The sequence below is a fragment of the Cynocephalus volans genome, chromosome 18, assembly GCF_027409185.1.
Source record: "Cynocephalus volans isolate mCynVol1 chromosome 18, mCynVol1.pri, whole genome shotgun sequence".
Classification (NCBI taxonomy): domain Eukaryota; kingdom Metazoa; phylum Chordata; class Mammalia; order Dermoptera; family Cynocephalidae; genus Cynocephalus; species Cynocephalus volans.
The window spans coordinates 4,028,372-4,049,125 of record NC_084477.1 but is presented as its reverse complement, the minus strand read 5'-3'; the positions used below and the strand labels follow the sequence as shown (position 1 = coordinate 4,049,125).

At 35.1% G+C, this 20,754-nt stretch overlaps 1 protein-coding gene across 1 annotated transcript in view; it reads right to left on the bottom strand.

The window, feature by feature from the left end:
* WDR64 (WD repeat domain 64) overlaps window positions 1–20,754 on the bottom strand; it is a 126,396-nt gene that overhangs the window by 18,460 nt on the left and 87,182 nt on the right. Inside the window, exons 16-22 of the mRNA XM_063082880.1 lie at window positions 16,287–16,417; window positions 13,612–13,713; window positions 12,521–12,590; window positions 11,188–11,224; window positions 10,471–10,610; window positions 8,913–9,018; window positions 1,264–1,322 (exon numbers count right to left, since the gene is read on the bottom strand). Of these exons, the coding sequence (XP_062938950.1) occupies window positions 1,264–1,322; window positions 8,913–9,018; window positions 10,471–10,610; window positions 11,188–11,224; window positions 12,521–12,590; window positions 13,612–13,713; window positions 16,287–16,417 (645 nt within the window). The remainder of the gene's footprint in view (window positions 1–1,263; window positions 1,323–8,912; window positions 9,019–10,470; window positions 10,611–11,187; window positions 11,225–12,520; window positions 12,591–13,611; window positions 13,714–16,286; window positions 16,418–20,754) is intronic.

The following is a 20,754-nucleotide window of genomic DNA, read 5'->3' as shown; positions in this document are numbered from 1 at the left end:
TTTTGAAGCTTTTCTCTGAATTTTAAAATATCTTGATTGCCAGTTTATAGAAAGTCGATTTGCAAAAATGTAGGCTTGGAATTATATTTTTATCTGTTAAAATTAATAATGCAATATTGATAATCATCACCAGTAGGAGAAAACAATTACTTAACCTTCAAGCATATGATTTGTTTTTATTCACCTTATAGCATGTTTTGATCATAAGGAATTCATAGTTATTGGTGAATGAAACTTGGTGTTTTACAGTTGTTTGAACCTTATTGTTTTTCATTTGATATCAATAAGTGTTACATATGAAAAGAGCATTGAGTTAGAGAATAAGAACACTGGTTCTGGACCTGACTTTGTCATTCACTGTCTATGTGATCCTAGGCAAGCCATTCTCTGATTTACCCTCTGCAAGGTGGAGATAGTCATACTAAAGCTGAATATCTGAACTTTATAAAAACTACAATGGATTCTTTGAAACAAAAGAAAAAATTTCATGGATTGAATGAAATAATGTTTGAAACAATAACTATTCTAACACACTCTACAAGGAATCAAATCCTAACCTATGCATCCATATGTTAATACCTATGATCTAGAAATAAAAAGCTAGTAATTAGTTTTTGGATTTGAAGTATTAACTTAAAGGGAAATAAGATTATGCTGAAATAGTTCTTCCTTATTTTAGTTTTTAATTAGTGATGGGTCTTTATCTACAATATATGTAGATATATCTGTACATCCACATACACACAAGAAATGCATATTTAAATGTTCATAAAATAAGGATGGTGACAGTTACATTGCATTAACACTAAAAACAGAATAAAATGTACTTAAATTATAGATATGAGGAAGAGTTTCCTTTAAAAAATAATGATTCCATAAGAGGTAGAGAAGAAAAGGTTATGAAATGTCTTATGAAGACATGTAAGATATAGAAACTGGCTATGGAGGACTAGATGATCTCTGAACTCTTTTAAGCTCTGGGTTTCTACATAGATTCTCACAAATACATCAGAATATGAAGAAACTGCAAAGTGACCAGTGGCTGGCTTACTTACCCCTCTCATGCTCCCTCCCTCCCTCACTTATTCATTCCCTGTTTTTATCAGCAGACCACTGGTATCCATCATACAGCTTCAATTTTGATAGTATGTGTGCATTGAGAGAAGGAAGACTTGTATTCTATCTTTCATTGTGTCTAGAACAGAGAAGTGCTCAGTAAAAGTATGTCAACTTACTAATTAAAGTGGAAAATAAAGTTCTTACCTTTTCATCATGAGGTGGATCCAGGAAGGAACTAATATTGCAAAGAATAACGTGCCCTTCTGTATAAAATTTAAACATTGGAATCTTTAATTAGATATCATTTTGTATAAATAAACACTACCCAGATTGCCAACTTATTTTGATTCAGGCATTTATAATGGTGAGTAAAATACAATCTGAAAAACCAGAAATGAAAGAAGAAATTTCATATAAAATTTTATATGTAGCTATTATTTTATTTCAGGCTTAAGAAGTCATAAAGAACTTGCTTTATTCTACTCAGAGCCAAAGTTCTTCTACAGATCAGGATAAATGGTAATAAAAATGAATAGAAATGGACTCAACTGCCATATGGAGTCCAAACTGATGTACAGATATTCATCCTACAATTCAAATGATAGATACTATTATATATTTAAACTGCAGGGAAACAAAGGTAAAGAAAAAATTCTTGAAATAAGTCAGATGGAAAAAAACACAAAGAATTACATCAAATTTCTCAAAAACAATGCTAGCAAGAAAGAGTGAAATAAAATATTTTAAATGTTGAGAGAATAAAAACAACCAACCTGCAATACTATACCCTGCAAAATTATCATTCAAAAGTGAAGGAAAAATAAAGCCTTTTCCAACATAGAAAAATTGAGGCAATTTGGTGCCACCAGACTTGCCTTGCAAGAAAAGTTAAAAGAAATTCTTCAGAGAGAAGGAAAATGATATAGGCCAGGAACTCATATCCACAAAATGAAAGTAAGGACATTAGACAAGGAATCAGTGAAGGTAAAATATTCTTAATTGATCTAACCAATAACAGTTTGTACAAAATAGTAAGTAACAGCAACTATGTATTTGATTATTATTGCTTATGAATACTCAAAATGGATGATACTAATTATAGAAGGAATGGAAGGAAAGAATTAGGAATACTTCGGTATTATAAGGTACTTGCATTACCTGTGAAGTGGTATAGTGTTATTTGAAAATGAACATGAATTAATTGTAAATATATATTGTGAACTCCAGGGCAACCACTAAGAAAAGTTTTAAAAAGACATATAATTGATATGCTAAGAAAGGAGAAAAAATGGAATCATAAAAAATACTCAATTAAAAGTACAAAAGGCCAAAAAAGAGTGGAAGACAGAAATAGGAAAAATGATCAGGGGCAAAATATTTAAAATAGTAATGAATATGGTAGATATTAATCCAAGTACGTCCATATAGTTATTTTAGATATCAATGGTCTAACCACACCAATTAAGAAATAGAGATTGTCAGAGTGGGTCAAAAAACATCACCCAACTGTATATTGTCTACAAGAAACCTACTTTAAGTATAGACACATGTAGATTAAAAGTAAAAGGATGGAGAAAGATACCATGCTAACACTAAGCAAAAGAAAGCTGGGGAAGCTCTATTAATTTCAGACAGAGCAGACTTCAGAGCCAGAAAAATGATCAGGGATAAAAGGAGGCATTAGTTAATGATAAAGGGGTCAATTTTCCAAGAAGAAATAACAATCCTTAATGTGTATGTAAAGAGCATCATAATACATGACATAAAGACTGATAGAACGGCAAGGAGAAATAAATGAATCCACTATTATACTTGGAAACTTCAACACCCCTCTATCAGAAATGGACAGAAGCAATAGGAAGAAAATCAGGATATATTTGAACTTCATAACTACATTAGTCAATTGGATATAATTGATGTCTACAGATTACTTCATCAAGAATAGAGCACACATTCTTCTCAAGCTCACATGGAACATTCTCACAGACCACATGCTGGGCCATAAAACATACTTTAACAAATTTAAAATAATAAAAGTCATGCCATGTATGCTCTTAGACCACAATGGAATTAAAGTAGAAAACAGTACGAGAAAGATAGCTGAAAAATCCCAAAGTATGTGGAGACTTTTGAATTTTAAATAATAGGCCAAAGAGGAAATCTCAAGAGGAATTTTAAACTATTTTGAACTAAATGAAGATAAAATTACAACTTATCAAAATTTGTGGGATGCAGTTAGAGCAGTGCTTACATGAAAATTTAGAGTATTGAATGCATGTATTAGAAAAGAGGAAAGATCTAAAATTAAGAATCTAAGCTTCCATCTTAGAAACTAGAGAAAGAAGAACAAATTAAATCCAAAGTAAGCAGAAGAGAAATAATAAAAATTGGAGCATAAATCACAGAAACTGAAAAAAGGAAATTAATAAACAACAAAAACAGAAGTTGGTTCTTTGAATAGATAAATAAAATTTATAAGCCTCTAACCAGGATACTTTATAAATAAAGTGAAAAGATACAAATACTATCATTATAAATGAAAGAGGAGTCATAGTTACAGATCTCATAGACATTGAAAGGACAAAAAAGAAATGCTATGAACTTTACACACACAATTTTGATAAAGTGAACCAATTCCTGAAACACACATCTGCCAAATCTTATAAAAGTTGAAAGAGAAAATATGAAAAGATGTGTATCTATTAGAGAAATTGAATAAATAATTAATAACCATCCAAAATAGAAAGCACCAGGCCCAGATAAATTTACTGGTGAATTCTACCAAACATTTAAGGAATAGATTATGCTAATTGCCCACAATCTCTTCAGAATATAAAACCTGAGGGAATACCTCCTAACTAATCCTAAAAAGCCACCATTGCTATAATCTGAAAACTAGAGAAACACATTACAATAAAAGAAAACCACATACTGATGTCTCTAATAAACATAGATGCAAAAAAATCCCAACAAAAGAGCAAATTGAATCCAACAAAGTATACAAATTTATACACCATGATCAAGTGGGATTTATTCCAGATATGCAAGTCTTTTCCAACATTAGAAAATCGATTAATGCAATCTATTATGTCAATAGAGTAAAGGAGACAAAAATCAATAAATGCAGAAAAATATTTGACAAAATGCCAACACCCTCTCATTATAAAAACTCTCAGTCTAGACCCAAATCTTACACCATTCATGAAAATTATTTAAAATGGGTCATAGACTTAAATATAAACTACAAAACTATAAAACTCCTAGAGAATAATGAAGGAGAAAATCTAGATGACCTTGGGTTTGGTGATGCAACACCATGAAAGAAATAATTGATAAGTTGCTTTTAATTAAAATAAAACACTTGTGTCATGAGAAAGACTCTGCCAAGAGAACAAGAAGACAAGCCACAGATTGGGAGAAAATAATTGTAAAAGACATATCTGATAAAGGACTTTTATCCAAAATATACAGGGAACTCTTAAAACTCAACAGTAAGAAAATGAACACAATGTACCAAGACTGAACCAAGAAAAAATAGAAAACCTAAATAGTCCAATAACGAGTAATGAGATTGATGCAGTAATCAGCAGTCTCTCAAAGATGAAAAGTCCAGGACTGGACGGTTACACTGCTGAATTCTACCAAACTTTTAAAGAAGCATTAATACCAATTCTTCTCAAACAGTTCCAAAAAATTGAAGAGGAAGGAATTCTTCCAAACTCATTTTATGAAGCCAGCATCACCTTGATACCAAAATCACACAAGGATGCAACATAAAACAAACAAACAAACAAAAAACTACAGGCCAATAACCTTGATGAACATAGACTGAAAAATCCTTAATAAAATACTAGCAAACCAAATTCAAGAGCACATGAAAAAGTTTATACACCATGATCAAGTGGGATTTATCTCAAGGATGCAAGGATGGTTCAACATACACAAATCAATAAATGTGATACACCACTTCAACAAAATGAAGGACAAGAACCATATGATAATCTCAATAGTAAAATATTTTGATATTTAATAAAATATTATAATAGAATATATAATAAATATATATAATAAATATTATAATATATAATAGTAAAAGCATTTGATAGAATTTAACATCCTTTCATGATAAAAACTCTCAACAAATTTGGTGTAGAAGGAAAGCATCTCAACACAATAGAGGCCATATATGACAAACCCACAGCTAACATCATCCTGAATGGGGAAAAGCTGAAATCTTTTTCTTTAATAACAGGAACAAGACAAGGATGCCCATTTTCACAACTCTTATTCAAATATTATTGGAAGTCCTAGCCAGAGCAATTAGGCAAGAGAAAGAAGTAAAGGGCATCCAAATTAGAAAAGAGGAAATTAAATTGTCCGTGTTTATAGACAACACGATCCTATATATAGAAAAACATATAAAACCTAAAGACTCCACCAGAATACTCTTAGAATTCATAAATGAATCCAGTAAACTTGCAGAATACAAAATCAACATACAAAATTCAGTAGCATTTCTACACACCAACAACATACTAGAAGAAAAATAAATCAAGAAAGCAATCCCATTTACAATAGCTACCACCCCCCAAAAAAATAAACACACCTAGCAATAAATTTAACCAAGGAGGTGAAAGATCTTTCCAATGGAAATTACAAAGTACTGATGAAAAGAATCAAAGGAGACACACAAAAAATGGGAAAACATCCCATGTTCATGAATTAGAATTTATATTGTCAAAATGATCATACTACCCAAAGTGATCTACAGATTTAATGCAATCCCTATCAAAATATCAATAACATTCTTCACAGAAATAAAAACAAAATATATTAAAATTCATATGGAACTACAAAAGACCCCAGAGACCAAGCAATCCTGAGCAAAAAGCACAAACTTGGAGGCATTACCCTACCTGACTTTAAAACATACCACAAAGCTGTAGTAACCAAAACAGCATGGTACTGGCACAAAAACAGACACAGAGACCAATGGAACAGAATAGAGAACCCAGAAATATATTCATGTATCTACAGCCAACTTCTATGGTGCCAAGAACATACATCAGGGAAAGGACAACCTGTTCAGTAACTGCATGTGGGAAAACCGGATGTCCATATGCAGAAGAAACAAAGTGGATCCCTATCTCTCTTCATATACCAAAATCAACTCAAAATGGATCAAAGACTTAAATGTAAGACCTAATTTATAGAACTGCTAGAAGAAGATATAGGGGAAACCCTCCAAGAAATTGGTCTGGGCAAAAATTTTATGGAGAAGACTTTTAAAGCACAGGCAACAAAAGCAAAATAGATAAATGGGATTACATCAGACTAAAAAGCTTCTGCAAAGGAAATAATCAACACAGTGAAGGGGCAACCTGCAGAATGGGAAAAAATATTTGAAAACTATTTATCTGACAAGGAATTAATGTCCAGAATACACAAGGAACTTAACAGCAAAAACATAAATAATCTGATTAAAAAATGGGCAAATGACCTGAATAGATGTTTCTCAAAAGAAGACATACAAATGGCCAAGAGTCATATGAAAAACTGCTCAACAACTCTAATCATCAGGGAAATGCAAATCAAAACAACAATGAGATATTATGTCACTCCAGTTAGAATGGCTGTTATTAAAAAGACAAAACAAATGCTGTCAAGGATTCAGAGAAAAGGGAACTCTCATATACTGTTGGTGGGATGTAAATTAGTACAGCCATTATGGAAAACAGTATAGAGGTTGCTCAAAATACTGAAAATAGAACTATCATGTGATCCAGCAATCCCACTGCTGGGTATTTATCCAAAGGGAAGGAAATTAGCATACCAAACAGATATCTGCACCCCCATGTATATTGCAGCACCATTCAGAATAGCCATTATATGGAATCAGCCTAGGTGTCCATCAACAGACAAATGGATAAAGAGAACGTGGTATATGTACACAATGGAATACTACTCAACCACAAAAAAAGAATGAAATCCTGTTATTTGTGGCAATGTGGGTGAGCCTGGAAGACATTATAAGTGAAATAAGCCAGGCAAAGAAAGAGAAATACCGCATGTCCTCACCCATAAGTGGCAGCTAAAAAAATAAACAAGTAAAGAAAGAAAGAAAGATACAACAATCACAATAATACGTTGAACTTTCAAAAGCAGAGAACAGATCTGAGGCCATCAGAGGTGGGAAATGGGGAGAAAGAGGAGGGGGTTATTGAGAAATTGGTAAAGGGGCCACAAAAAATGATTACATTGTGTTATGTTGAATATACTAATTATCCTGACTTGGTCACCACGTATTGTACACAGGCATTGATATTCAACTCTGTACCCCACAAATACGTATAATCAATTATGTGTCAATAAAAACAACCACCAAGGCATAGAAAAAGGAAGCGTAAGGCCAGAATCTAGAAGTCTGCTTTAGTTATAATATGGATGAGGTTGGGCTGAATCCGAAGACCACCCCCACTCTATTTTTCTAGATCATAGGAGAAAACTACAAATCTGAGGAAGAGGATGGGCCATATGCTACTAATGTGTTCTGGGCAGAGGCAAAGAGAGGAATAACACTAATAGAGCTGCAATCTGGGAATTCTGTAGTTTCAAACTTTCGACCTATGTATTTTGTTAGAAAAGACTTACCACATCGTAGGCAAAATTAATGCAAGAATATTCAGGCTATTTTTTTTAAAAAGGAACAAAATTTGCCTATTCTTAGCTTTCTCTACTATTCTGCTGTAAACAGAAATGGTGTCTATAGAAACTATAAAGATTGATGGATAAGTAAAAATAAGAAGTTTAGAGTAAGAACATCAGAATAGAAAGTGACTGGTGGTGAGCAATAAAACCAGATAAAATAGAGGTAAATTTAAATAAATGTTGCAAATCTACTATAATACTAAATGCAAATATAAACAAAGATACCAATAATATCCAAAAGACTCAAATAATTGACAATATAATATAGTTTGTGGTGACTTCTTATGTACAATACATTTTGGAATGAGAAACATGTTTTTAAACGAGAAGGTGAAAATTTAAGTATTAATGTAATAGCAGATCTAATCTGGATACAAATCTCAAGCTTACGTTAGCAAACAACAATGCATGACAGGGTAGGTGTGGGGAAAAGAGAAAGTTACAGTGGCTGAAGCTTTCTGCTTTAACTGAAAAGATGCTCTTTCATTGTAATTCTAACAAACTAAATGTTTTGAAAAACAGGTAAACACCAGTAGAATCAATAACTGGTTTTACACATGTATGCACACCCATGCACACACCCACCCACTCCCACACACACACAGTCTTTCAAAGTATGCGAGAGATGAACACAGAAAATTTAGAAGGAATTCAAAAAACAGAAGAGAGCTAGAGAGGAAGAATGAAAAATAGTATTAGATGAAAGAATTAAGACCAACTGTATTAATTATAACAAATATAAAATAAAGTCCCCTACTGAGAACAAACAACCCTTTTCCTCTTTAATAATGAAGATACTCCATTTAATAATGAAGATAAATGCAACATAACACTTTAAGTGTTAACAACTGAAACTTCATATTCTTCCCAATAAAGTAAGGTAAGGGGATGGGTCGTCATATACCCATTATAAAGATGGAAGAAATAGAATGCCTTGCTCTAAGCAAAGAGCTTGAAATGAAAGAGGTTCTCCTGACATGCGTGTATTCTCTTTATTTAGCAAGCTAGCCATAGCATTCTCATTCTTGAGCATACTTCTTAATCTTTCTTTTGTCTCAATAAATGTCATACATTTTTGTTATAGCCATTTTTACATCAAGTAGGTTGAGATGCCTTTGGCCAAATATGTAAGAGTAATAACTCACCCAAGTTTGCAGCCAGTAGTATCCTGGTACAGGAATCAGTATACAGCGATGTCAGAGAAATGGCAGAATGTTTTGTGAAAGGTAGCATATCTTTCAGTAGTCTTCCCTGAATAAAGCAGAATGCAAATAAAGTTTTTCTATATTAATAAATTCTATCCACCCCTAAAGGTGAAGTTGATTCACTCTATACATAATACATTTGAAGAATCATCTCTACTACTGAGACATGGTTCTCTTTTTTGTAATAAAAATAATTTGAAACTATTCATAAGGACTTACTTCCTTGAAATTAAATATTCTAAGGGTACAGACAACTATTAAGTATAAGCATCTAGACTGATTACTATATATTGTCTCTGTAATTGGGGGCGTTTTTGTGTATCGCGTGACCCTTTTCATGCAGTTTCTCAGACTTTATTTACAATTACATATTCTCCCTTTAAATGAACATCCTTTTCAGTTTTAAGTGTATCTCAACTGTTTTAAACAAGAATATTCATTTTTTCAAAAATATCTGTTTTTGAATATTGGTGCAAGGTAAGGGATTGTAAGAGATTCAAAATCAGACAGATTGTTTATAGCACTGAGTATAAGCCAGCACTCAGAAGGACTTTCACACCTAATATCTTGCTTAGAGAATAAACATCCAAGCTTGAGAAGAAAGAGATTGAATATGTTACTTGTTTCCGGAGACTTTACTTGGATATAATCTCTTCTATTTCCCTCACTCTTTTATTTCTTTTTCAAACAAACAAACAAACAAACATTTCTCTAATACCAAGATTATCTTATCTCAGGGGAAGTTACGGTTAGAGTATTTTGTATTTTCAAACCAGGGCTTTCCCACTATCAAGCTAGGATCTCCCAATAGACTTGGAGTTTCATCTGGCAAAGGGCCATGCTGATCTGTGCAGCTGATCCCATTATTTGCCATACAAAACTGCTGCTGGGTTCTGGGTTTCCCTGTAGGAAGGAGCCTTCCCACGAGTGGGGCACTAAGTATTTCACTGTCATCTACCCTGTCTGCTCAAGATTCTTCCTGAAGAACCCATCCTCCTAATTCAAACCCCACCTGTCCTCAACCCCAAGTCACTTACAATCTTCCGGTAATAAAAGTTTGTTTTTCCTGTTGTAAAATGTTTAAGGGCACTCAACACGATGCAATACTGTCTTCCAATAGTCTGGATAACTGAAAATTTACTGTATACCCAACATTTCAGTGTTATGTTCTTCTACTATAATACACCATTAATATCCTTCAATATTCTTTAAATATCCAATAAAGTATTTAGAGACATGTAGTCATAGTTCAACTGAAAAGAAACATTTGAAATAGCTAAGTTAGGAGTTTTGATGGTACGATCTCTTGAATTATAAAACTGGCCTCTTGTAAACTTTGAGTAGTATTATCAGCGAGCAGTCTGAAAAAGTAGCAATCTGGCTAGAAAGGTGAAAAATATTAGAATTGGATGCCATATGGAAGAAGGCTGAGTCATTTAATTATCCTTAACATCTTTCCCATTCTTTCCTACTCCCAGTATGCACTGGGCTCCATCACCTCCATGGTCCACAAGCGGAGGTGTCCGTCCTCATGAGCTGTGACAAGGATAGGTGGCTGAGCTTCTGGTAAATTGACACCTCCAGGATGTCTTTTTTCCACTGGCTGTTGCTCCCTCTCTGTGACATCTGTATGCCCACCTGTTGGAGAAATTAATGAACTGCCATAATATCTGCGATACTTGAAATTCCAAATTTTACAGAATGTGTAAAAGGAGGCAGACAGGAAAATAGCAACAAAAAACCCCATATTCTTTTCCCTAGAATTTTTTTTTTCATCCCACAGAACTTTAATAAGGGGAGAGAACATAAAATCATTTAGAAAATTGAATCCCAGATCACTGAAAAAATCTAAAAAGTTTATTTTTAGTTCTATTGCAGAGCCTCTATAGTGTACAGTACAGCTCAAACTAGATATTCATTCAGTATAAGTCTTACACATCCAGAATGGATTATGAATCTAGTAGAAGTTTTAGGAAAATGAGCTGGAGACTAAGAAGTTCAATAATATTTTAGATTTTTAAAACCCAGAAATAATATTTAATAAGGTATCATCATAAGGGAAATTCTGCCATCAAAAGGGAAATACTTAATCCTACAGCACCTTAACATTTGGTCACAAAAAGAATGTATGTTCATTAAGAATATTCTATCAGCTAAACTCCCTGTTGCAAAGGAGTTGTTTTATTATAAGGAAGAGAAGTGATTTCATACTGACCTTTAACCTCACTCTCATGTATGCTTTGCTTGCTTCCCTGAATTAGGGGAGAAAAAAAGAAAATATTTCCATGACATTGTAAGGAAATGAGATAAACTGGATGACTAGATTCTCCAGATAACTGAGCTTGCATTTCTAGGCATTAATTTGAAAATTATTTTTAAACTGGTTCTTTGAAAAAAGTGTATTGCGGAGATTTTCATGTTTAGAAATAGAGAATCCATAACACATTTATCTAGTGGCTCAGGTATAACGAGAGCAATTAAATGCCTAATGCATGCCCAGTTCTTGGTGCATATCACCTCTAATTCTATTAACAACCATGCAACTTGGTCTTGATCATTTCCTCTTTACTGATAATAAAATATAAACTTGGATTAAGTGATATCTCTAAAGCTAATCGGATAACGAATGGAGGACTTGGATTCAAGTACAAGTTTGTCTGGCTTTTCAGTCTTTATTCTTTCTACTATGCTACCAGTTTTAAAATAATTTTTACAGTGAAAACTTTCCTTCAAACAAAATCCTACCTAGAAATGTAACGTGTAAAAATATATAAAATTGGAACTGAGAACAGTTTGAAAACCACTGCATTACATTATATGTTGTAATATAATTACATTACATGCTGTCTTTTCTCCCTGGGAAATATGTAAAATACTTTTTAGCAAAGGAGTCTAGAATTACTTTATTATTTCACTAATGTAAAAATAACATGCATAATATTATTTCATTTATGATCATGTATTCACAGATATAAAAGCCTTGAAAAGCAGAAAAAATTGAAGAAAACATTTTAGACATTGACTTTTATGGAAAACAAAGTTTTAACACACACATATACACGCAAAATTTTTCCACTTTTACCTTTCATTAAAGGAGGGGCTCAAATGCTCACCATCACTATTTTTTTTTTATTATTGTTTTTAACTTATATTTCCTCATTGAAATTTGTGGTATAATAAAAAAATATATTTGGTCTCTGTCCCCCCAGTTCCTGGCACTAAGATCCTAACACCCTCAGAATTTCCTGAGTTAAAAGAGTGTATTTTTTTTTTTTTTAGGTCTTTCTTTGCAGGAAGATTTTTATTTTTTTATTAGACATATTTGCAGGATACGAAGTTGACTATCAATAGTTGTATATAATGTGTGATGGGCAAATCAGGATAGTTAGCTTATTCATCATTATAATATGCAATCATTCTTTGTGTCCATTAACCGACTTCTCGTTAAGTCCCTGTCTCTCCCTTTCCCATCTAGTAACCACAGTTCTGTTCTCTTGAACCAACACTGGGTGTAACAGAAAGATCCACTCTCTCCATTTCTCGCTTACCTTGCTGCTCTGTGGACTCTTGCTAGAATCACACTGGGATGAAGAGCATATGGAATCCTCACTAGATCTCCTACGAGGAGAGGAGGAAACGAAGGATAACAAGTTAAAATATTCCATCATACCCAAAGCATGCTCTTCTGTGCTTTAATGACAGTTTCATGCATCTTTCATCATCTATGGACACTGACCCACTCACTTATGAAACAAATCACTTTATATTTTGTGTAACAAATGTTCATCAGTGTGGTGTTGACTATTGGGAAGCCTCTGAAATTAAGGTTTATTGTACCTGGGTCTGGGAAATCAAAGTCTGGCCTGTCTCACTGGGGCCTAGGGTGGAGGTGGAAGCCTGAGAAGCCTGATTAACTTCCAGCTCTACAGTGTCTAGTTCTGGCCTGATCCCGTCTCTGTGGTGCTCTGCTGGAATGGGCTGAAAAGTGTCTTAAGGTGCTGGTGCTGGTGCTGTATGCAGGACAAGTCCTCAAAATATTTTCAAAATTGTTTTGATGAAATTTCAAGCCAAGGGGTAGGGAAAGTGTTATATTCTGGCTCACAGCTAGGCGACCCAAAACTAGCACAGAAATTTCTGCTTTCTTTCCAAAGATGGGTTTAACACTGCCTGCAAATCAGAGATCTCGAGTGAATATAAATACAAAAAACAATCTTTCTTAAGTATTTAAAAAACAATCCCCTGCTCTCCCAGAAATGGATAGAACTTGCTCAGTTGTTGGGGATGTTATATGAAACCTGCAATGTGATCTTTCATACTTGCCCGGCAAATCCTTTCTTCTGCTTCACATCAGTGCTCATAGAGTTATATGTTGGGTAAAAGTGTGACCAAGTGAGCATTTTCCATTTCTGCTACTGCTGTAAAGGGAGCTGTGAGGTTGACATGGTAAAGGGACCACATAGTACATTAGATCCCTGCAGACCACCCCACCTACAGAAAGATGGCAACAGGGAAGAAAGTTGAGCCAACTGGTCAACCCAAATAATCTCTTCCTTCACTTGTCCTTTCCTTAATGCTGGGATGAAGAGAGCCCTTTATATCACCCATGAAAGTCCCACTTGGTCAGTAAGTACCAAGTTACCTTGCACATTCAGGGGTACGAAAGAGGAACAGTATGTCATTAATTCTAAAGCGCTTGGGATCCAAGTCAGGGTCCATAGTGAAGCAATCTTCAGGTCTGTACCTGGAAAGAACCATACATTTACATAATAAAAGTTCACAAGTTAGGTAACTTACACACCTTAGATTACATATACCCTGCAATTCCCCTAATCAGTTCCTAAAATGTTGATTTCAATGAACATGAAGAGAAAACCCAGAGGGATAGAGTTTGGACCTATCTTCTTTAATAAGACTCTGTATAACAACATGATCACTCAGTGGTTTAAAAGTCTTTTAATTCAATTCATTGGTATAATCTTTCTACCTATAGGTCAGAGTGGGCTTATATAATTGCGTGGTGGAATCTCATAGAGGTTTCATACAGTTTAGAGAATAGAATTCTACTCTCTGAACAAGAAGGACAAATTGGAATAAAATATGGCTACTACTCTCAAAAAGCTTATGAGTGGAGAAAGAAAGGTAATTCAGGAAACTCCACGACTCCTGCTGCTCGAGTATCCTGTTGACCCAGATTTCAAGAAACTATACTCCTTGGCAGTTTCTTGGGAACAGAGCAATAGTCTCTAGGCTCCTGCACTGGCACTTCAAGCTTGGCTCATAAAGCCACATCTAACCTTCCTTATAGCAAATAGACCTTACAGTAAAATCCCCCTTTTCCTTTTCTGGAAATTACTTCTGCTAATTTGAGCTGCTGAGTGACGAAGGAAACACCAGGGTAGTGAACCAAGCTCAAAAGAGAAGCTATGGGCTTGATGGCTTGTTGAGTTCAGACTCTTCAGATGTTTCTGCTCTGCAGATGAGCTGAATGGTGAAGTGGATCAGTAATTAACAATAACGATATTGAGTTTATGCCCCCAAAAGTGTGGGACTTAAAGCAGGAAGAAAAGGGTTATTTCTCCTGACTGTTGAAGAGTCTAAGGCAAAGTCTGAAGTAGATATAGAGATGGCTTCTGCCATGAATATGAAAACTATTTTCAATTTTAGAACCTTCGAAGCTGGGCCTAAATTACCTTACACAGTTCTGTGCTAAATTATATGTTTTGCAAAATACTCCAGTGGTTCTAAATCAATTATGTTTATATAATCATCTGTCTATAAGAAAGGGACACTATGTATGACCCTGTATAGTGAATCGTTTTTCTCTGATTGGTGTTGGATTTGCATGCATCCCTTGACAAAATGCCTGGCCTTTCAACAAGGAGGCTCTCCACCGTTAAATTGGGATTATTCTCAGGAGAGTTGCCCCCCTCTTTAGGCTGTGGCATCAAGACTGTGGTCTTTTTAGTCTACCTGCAACACTAAGTCTTACATAAGCTGACACAGCCTGAGAATGGCATTTACAAGAGGGTGAGGAGTGTGCAATGCATGCAGGTGTAGGGATCAAATGACAAGTCTGCAGTACATGAGAAGAGCCTAAGGGCATGGGTGGAAGAGATGGAACAGAAATATGACAGAAATTCTAGGGGCAGAGCCCAGAACATGGGCTGAGGTGCAGACAGAGGAGTCTGCAGACACAGCCATTTCAACTAAAGGTTCAAAGGAGAATAAATCCAGAGTCCAAGCAAGAAAAGATTGTTTCCTCTCAAAAGCTGGCTAAAAGTGATGACTCAGACCTGGATTAGAAAGGGGCGTGGAGTCCAGGTAGACCAGTAGTACGTAAGGTACAGTAAATAAAGAGGCAGAGATTCTTTTGCATTTTTCTCTTCTTTTCCCTTGTCCTTTCCAACTCTCTCCTCTCCTCCTCTTCATTCCTCTTCCTTTTGCCCAAATGCTTAGGTAAACTTGACTTTATTTTCGTTAATTGTTTAGGTTGTTGACCATCTCATACCCCGAAGTAAATTTTTACAAACTCCCTTGACACATGGCCCTTGCATACATCCAAATTACACAACCGGAAGAGCTTATTGTTTACAATCCACCCATTCAAGTAATGCAATGTTACATCACTTCCTTTGCAACCAATGGCAAGAACATTTAGAAATGGATGGCAGGGGGAGGGTAGAGATCTTGGCTGAGAGGCACAGAGCAAATCTAATCGACTGAAATGTAGAATCACATCTGCAGCACTAGCCCTTGTGAGCACCATGTTGTAATGAATTGGAGGTGTTGGTGTGGTGAAGGAGAAGGAAAAAGCTATCTAGCATGCCTCTCATATTTGACCTTGGTGACTGAGCGGATGGTGGCATAGCTGGGAATACAGGAAGAAGACAAGTTTGGGGCATTTGGGGCTTTAAGGGTCTTGGTAGGAATCCAGATGGAAATTGCCAGTAGGCAGTTGAATATGTGTGTTTGAAGCTCTGGGGAGATTAGTGTTTGAAATCACTATACATTTAAAATATTTGTTGAGGTCATAAATTTGGACAAGATCACACATGAAAAGCACATGCCAGTATCAGAAGAATAAAAGTCAAAGCTCTTGGGAATAAAGACATTCGTGGTTCACCTTACTCATATGACTCTGGGATTTAGCACTTAGAACACAGCCTCTTCATGAACATAACCTCCAGGGAAGCCTCCCTTGAGAGTTATCACCACTTTTACTTATTGCTTTTTAAAAAATTTTTAGTATTGCGTGTTGCTTTGGCTCTTCCACAGTACAACTTATGTATTGTTTAAGGAAAAGACACAACGTACACTTCTTTGACAGTAGACGTTACAAAATTCCATAAGATGATCACACCATTTAAGGTTCCAGCAGCTATCAAATTATATCCTTCTACTTGTAATAAATCAATGCAGTTCACTTCAGTACTGATGGCAGGATTCTGAAGAAAGAAGGAAACAGACTTATCACTGTCACGAATACAATATCTAACCACAGTACAAAAGCTATGTCCACAATTTGTAATTGTCATTAACTTAAAACAAAACTTATTATAAATTTTTATTATAATTTTTAAAATCCTAGAACATGAAATTTAGTAAAATCTTTCTGGCATTAAAAAATTAACTTTCAGAATTCATTAAAACAACAAAAATATACTCTCTCTCTACTGGCTCCTTTCTCTCAACCTTGATTTGTTTTTCCTTGCCAACCATTAGATTACCTTCCCATCCCTCTCTTGAAAGAATACTCTATGTTAGCTATTTCCACTTACTGACTCTTCTTTCACTTGACGACTCTAATTGTCTGGCTTCTGTTCCATACCACTCAGTGGAATCTTTTTCTGTGTATTATCAAGGACTTACTATTGCCAGTTCTATCTGACACTTCAATTGTCTGGCCTCCAGTATTTGTGGGGCACCTACTATGTTAGCTTCTTGGAGCACAAAGTCAGATGGGATGTCTGCGACCTAAAAAACTTATAATAATTTAAAGTATTCAGATAAAGTGCTGATTGCTGTCCGGTTTGACGGTGCTATGTTGGGGACATGCACAAGACTTGATGGGAACACAGAAGAGTAACATCTAAAGAAGATTAGAGGTCCACTACTCTTGCCACTCTCAGTTGCTCTCTCCTTCCTGAAACTCCCTACTCTGTTGACATCCCTGACACCAGGCTCTCCTGGTTTTGCTTGTGTCCCTATGATCCTTGCTTTTCTGTTTCCTTCCTGGTGCCCTCTTCTTCTGCCAACCTTTTAAATATTAATATCCTTAGGGTTTAGCTGCAGCTCACTTGCTTGTTGCTTTTTTTTTTTTTTTTTTACTTTTTCTGGGTAATAATCCCATCCCAATGTTAATGACCTAAGAATCTAGTGCAGTCCCCTCCCACAAGCTGCAGACCTGTATATTTAATTACTTCTTAAAAATTTCACTGGTATCGCAAAGCTAATATGGCTAACTCACCAGCTCCTTTAAGCATGTTTCTATACTTTGTTCTTTATCTCAGTGGGTAGCACTACTTCCATCATTCAAGTTAGAAATCCCAGTGCTGTCCCTCATTTCTCTCAGCACCCTCCTCTCCCAACTGCATCAATTACTAATTAATCATTTGCAACTTCTGCTACTTTTTCTGCCTATATAAATTTTGAAACCTTTCCTCCTTCACTATCACCACTATCGTGACCTTATATCTTTCCACTAAAACAGTTGCCTATTGCCTGAATCTCCAGCCTTTGACCTTGTCCCATTTAAACTTGTCATCCAAGAAGCATCAAAGGTGAGCTACTCACAGCATGAATCTGCTCATACCAATTCTCATTTAAAGCCTTCAGTGGTCTTCCATTTCTTATAGGACACTTAAGCTCCTTACCACTGTCAGCAAGATCCAGTCCCTACCTATTTCTTCATCTCCGTCTTCTGCCATTCACAGTCTTACTTACTCAAGCGACACTGAGATTCTTGTGTTTATCCTTCACAGACCATGCAATGTCATACCTCTATCACTTTGTCCATGTTATCTCCTCCACTTGCGATTCACTTTGTCATTTCACCTCCATCTAGAAACTCCCTATCTGGGCCAAGCTAACTCCTGATAACTCTCTAGATCTAATTCAACTATGTCTTCATCAGAGCCTCATCCTCTCCTCCAGCCTTCCCAACTGTACCCCTATAGTATAGGTACCATACCTCATTAATCTTGGCATTCCCAGTGCTAAGAACGGTACATGATACATAGTAGGTATTCAATAAAAAGTCCTTCTTAAATGAAAGGGTTTTAGGAAAAGAATTTCCATGCAGAAATCAATTTTTTTTCCTAAGTGACTTTTACAAACTTTCTATCCACAGAGCAACTTTAAAGTATTTTGCAAAAAGAAAGTGCTAATAATGCTAATTCTGATAAATAGAAAAAATAAGTGTTCAAAATCAGAGTTTATTTATACTTGCATTAAAATACTAAAAGACACTTTCATTGTACTTCAATAATTTATTCTATCACTTATTGCAACAGTTTTTCTTCTGTTCTTTAAAAGCAATCATTTTTCATTACTCATACAATTAATTACTTGCCAACTGCCTGGGTTATGACTCACTATGCATTTATCTCCTTTCTGTTTTTATTGGCTATAAACGAGATCTCATATGTCAAGTACATGTAACTAAACCTGCTGTTTCCAAAGATGTGTAGGGCTAAATGGAGAATTAGGCTCGAATTCCTCAATGAGGAGATGCATTTTGCTCTATCTTTTCTACACATCGCACAATAATGTTATTACCACATAGTCACTGTACATATTGAGTACAAAGTCCTTTTGGTTAACAATGAAACCTACTTATCATTTTAACTAGCAATGAATGGAATTCAAATTGCAGTGCTGAACTGACATTTGCTTCAATATGGAAAAAAAGAATACACTATTCATTTGTCCTATGATGAAATGATAAAATGATAGTTTGCAAATAAAACAAGCTATGTTATCATCTCAAATTATGTAATGGTTGCCTTGCTAATGGCAGGGGAAAAAACTTAAGACTTTCTTCAATTGTTTCCTCTGTAACTTGTGGTTTTCTTGCATCCTTTAGTGTCTGACCACGTATCTCTATAAAAACTGAAAAGCATAAGTGGTTTGAGCTAAAGTTAGAGTAAATAAGTAAGGTTAATGAAGATTCTTATTAAAAGAAATCAATTCATTTACATTTTTAAAGGAACAAGAAGGGACAGCTTCCTCCTCTCTCTCTCTTTCTCTCTCTCTCTCTCAGCTTCCTCTTTTCTCCATCCTTCAGCTTCCAGCATATGCCTAGAAGCTTCCTCCCTCAGATGTGCACATGTGGGCCTGTCTTATTGAGGAGGTTTAATTGCCTCACAAAAATAGCTTTCTGAAGAGATTTTAAATTAAATTGCCCAATACAATATATACAGCTACTTCCAAAATATTTTGAATTGTATTCAGCGTTATTTCATAAAGACCATCTTCAAGTTCAGAAATTCTTTGCAGTCCCCATCAAAATATCAATGACATTTTTCACAGAAATAGAAAAAAAAATCCTAAATTCATATGGAACAACAAAAGACCCCAAATAGCCAAAGCAATCCTGAGCAAAAAACAAAAAAATAAAGCCAGAGGCATAACACTACCTGACTTCAAATTACACTACAAAGCTATAGTAACCAAAACAGCATGATACTGGTATAAAAATAGACACTTGACCAGTGGAACAGAATAGAGAACATAGAAATCAAACCACAGACTTACAGCCAATTAATACTGATAAAGGCAACAAAAACATACATTGGGAAAAAGACCACCTCTTCAATCAGTGGTGCTGGGAAACTTGCAAATTCATATGCAGAAGAATGAAACTAGATCTGCACCTCTCACCACATACCAAAATCAACTCAAAATGGATTATAGACTGAAGTAAAAGATCTGCAACTGTAAAACTACTAAGGGAAAATACAGGGGAAACACTTTAGGAACTAGGACTGGGCACAGACTTTATGAACAAGAGCCCAAAAGCACAAGCCACAAAAGAAAAAATAAATAAATGGGCTTATATCAAACTAAAAAGCTTCTTCACAGTAAAAGAAACAACAGAGCAGAAAGACAACCTACAGAATGGGAGAAAATATTTGAAAACTACACATCTGACAAGGGATTATTATCAAGAATATACAAAGAACTCAAACAATTATACAGGAAAAAAAACAAATAATCCAATTAAAAAATCGGCAAAGGAAAAGAATAGACATTTTTCAAAGGAAGACATACAAATGGCTAACAGGCACTTAAAGAAATGCTCAACATCACTAATTATCAGGGAAATGCAAAAAACCACATTGAGATATCATCTCACCGCAGTTAGACTGGCTTTAATAAAAAAGACAGAGAATAACAAATGTTGGTGATGGTGTGGAGAGAAGGGAACACTCCTGTACTCTTGGTGGGACTGTAAATTAGTACGACCACTATGGAAAACAGTGTGGAGATTTCACAAACAAATACAGATAGATCTACCATATGATCCAGCAATCCCACTTCTAGGTATATAACCAAAGGAATGGAAACCATCACGTTGAAGGGATACCTGCACTCCCATGTTAATCACAGTTTTGTTTAAAAAAGCCAAGATATGGAATCAACCTAAATGTCAACCAATGGATGATTAGATAAGGTAAATGTGGTGTACATACTATGCCAAAAAAAAAAAAAAATGAAATTCTGCCATTTGCAACAACATGGATGAGCTTGGAGAAACTTATTTTGAGTGAAATAAGCCAGC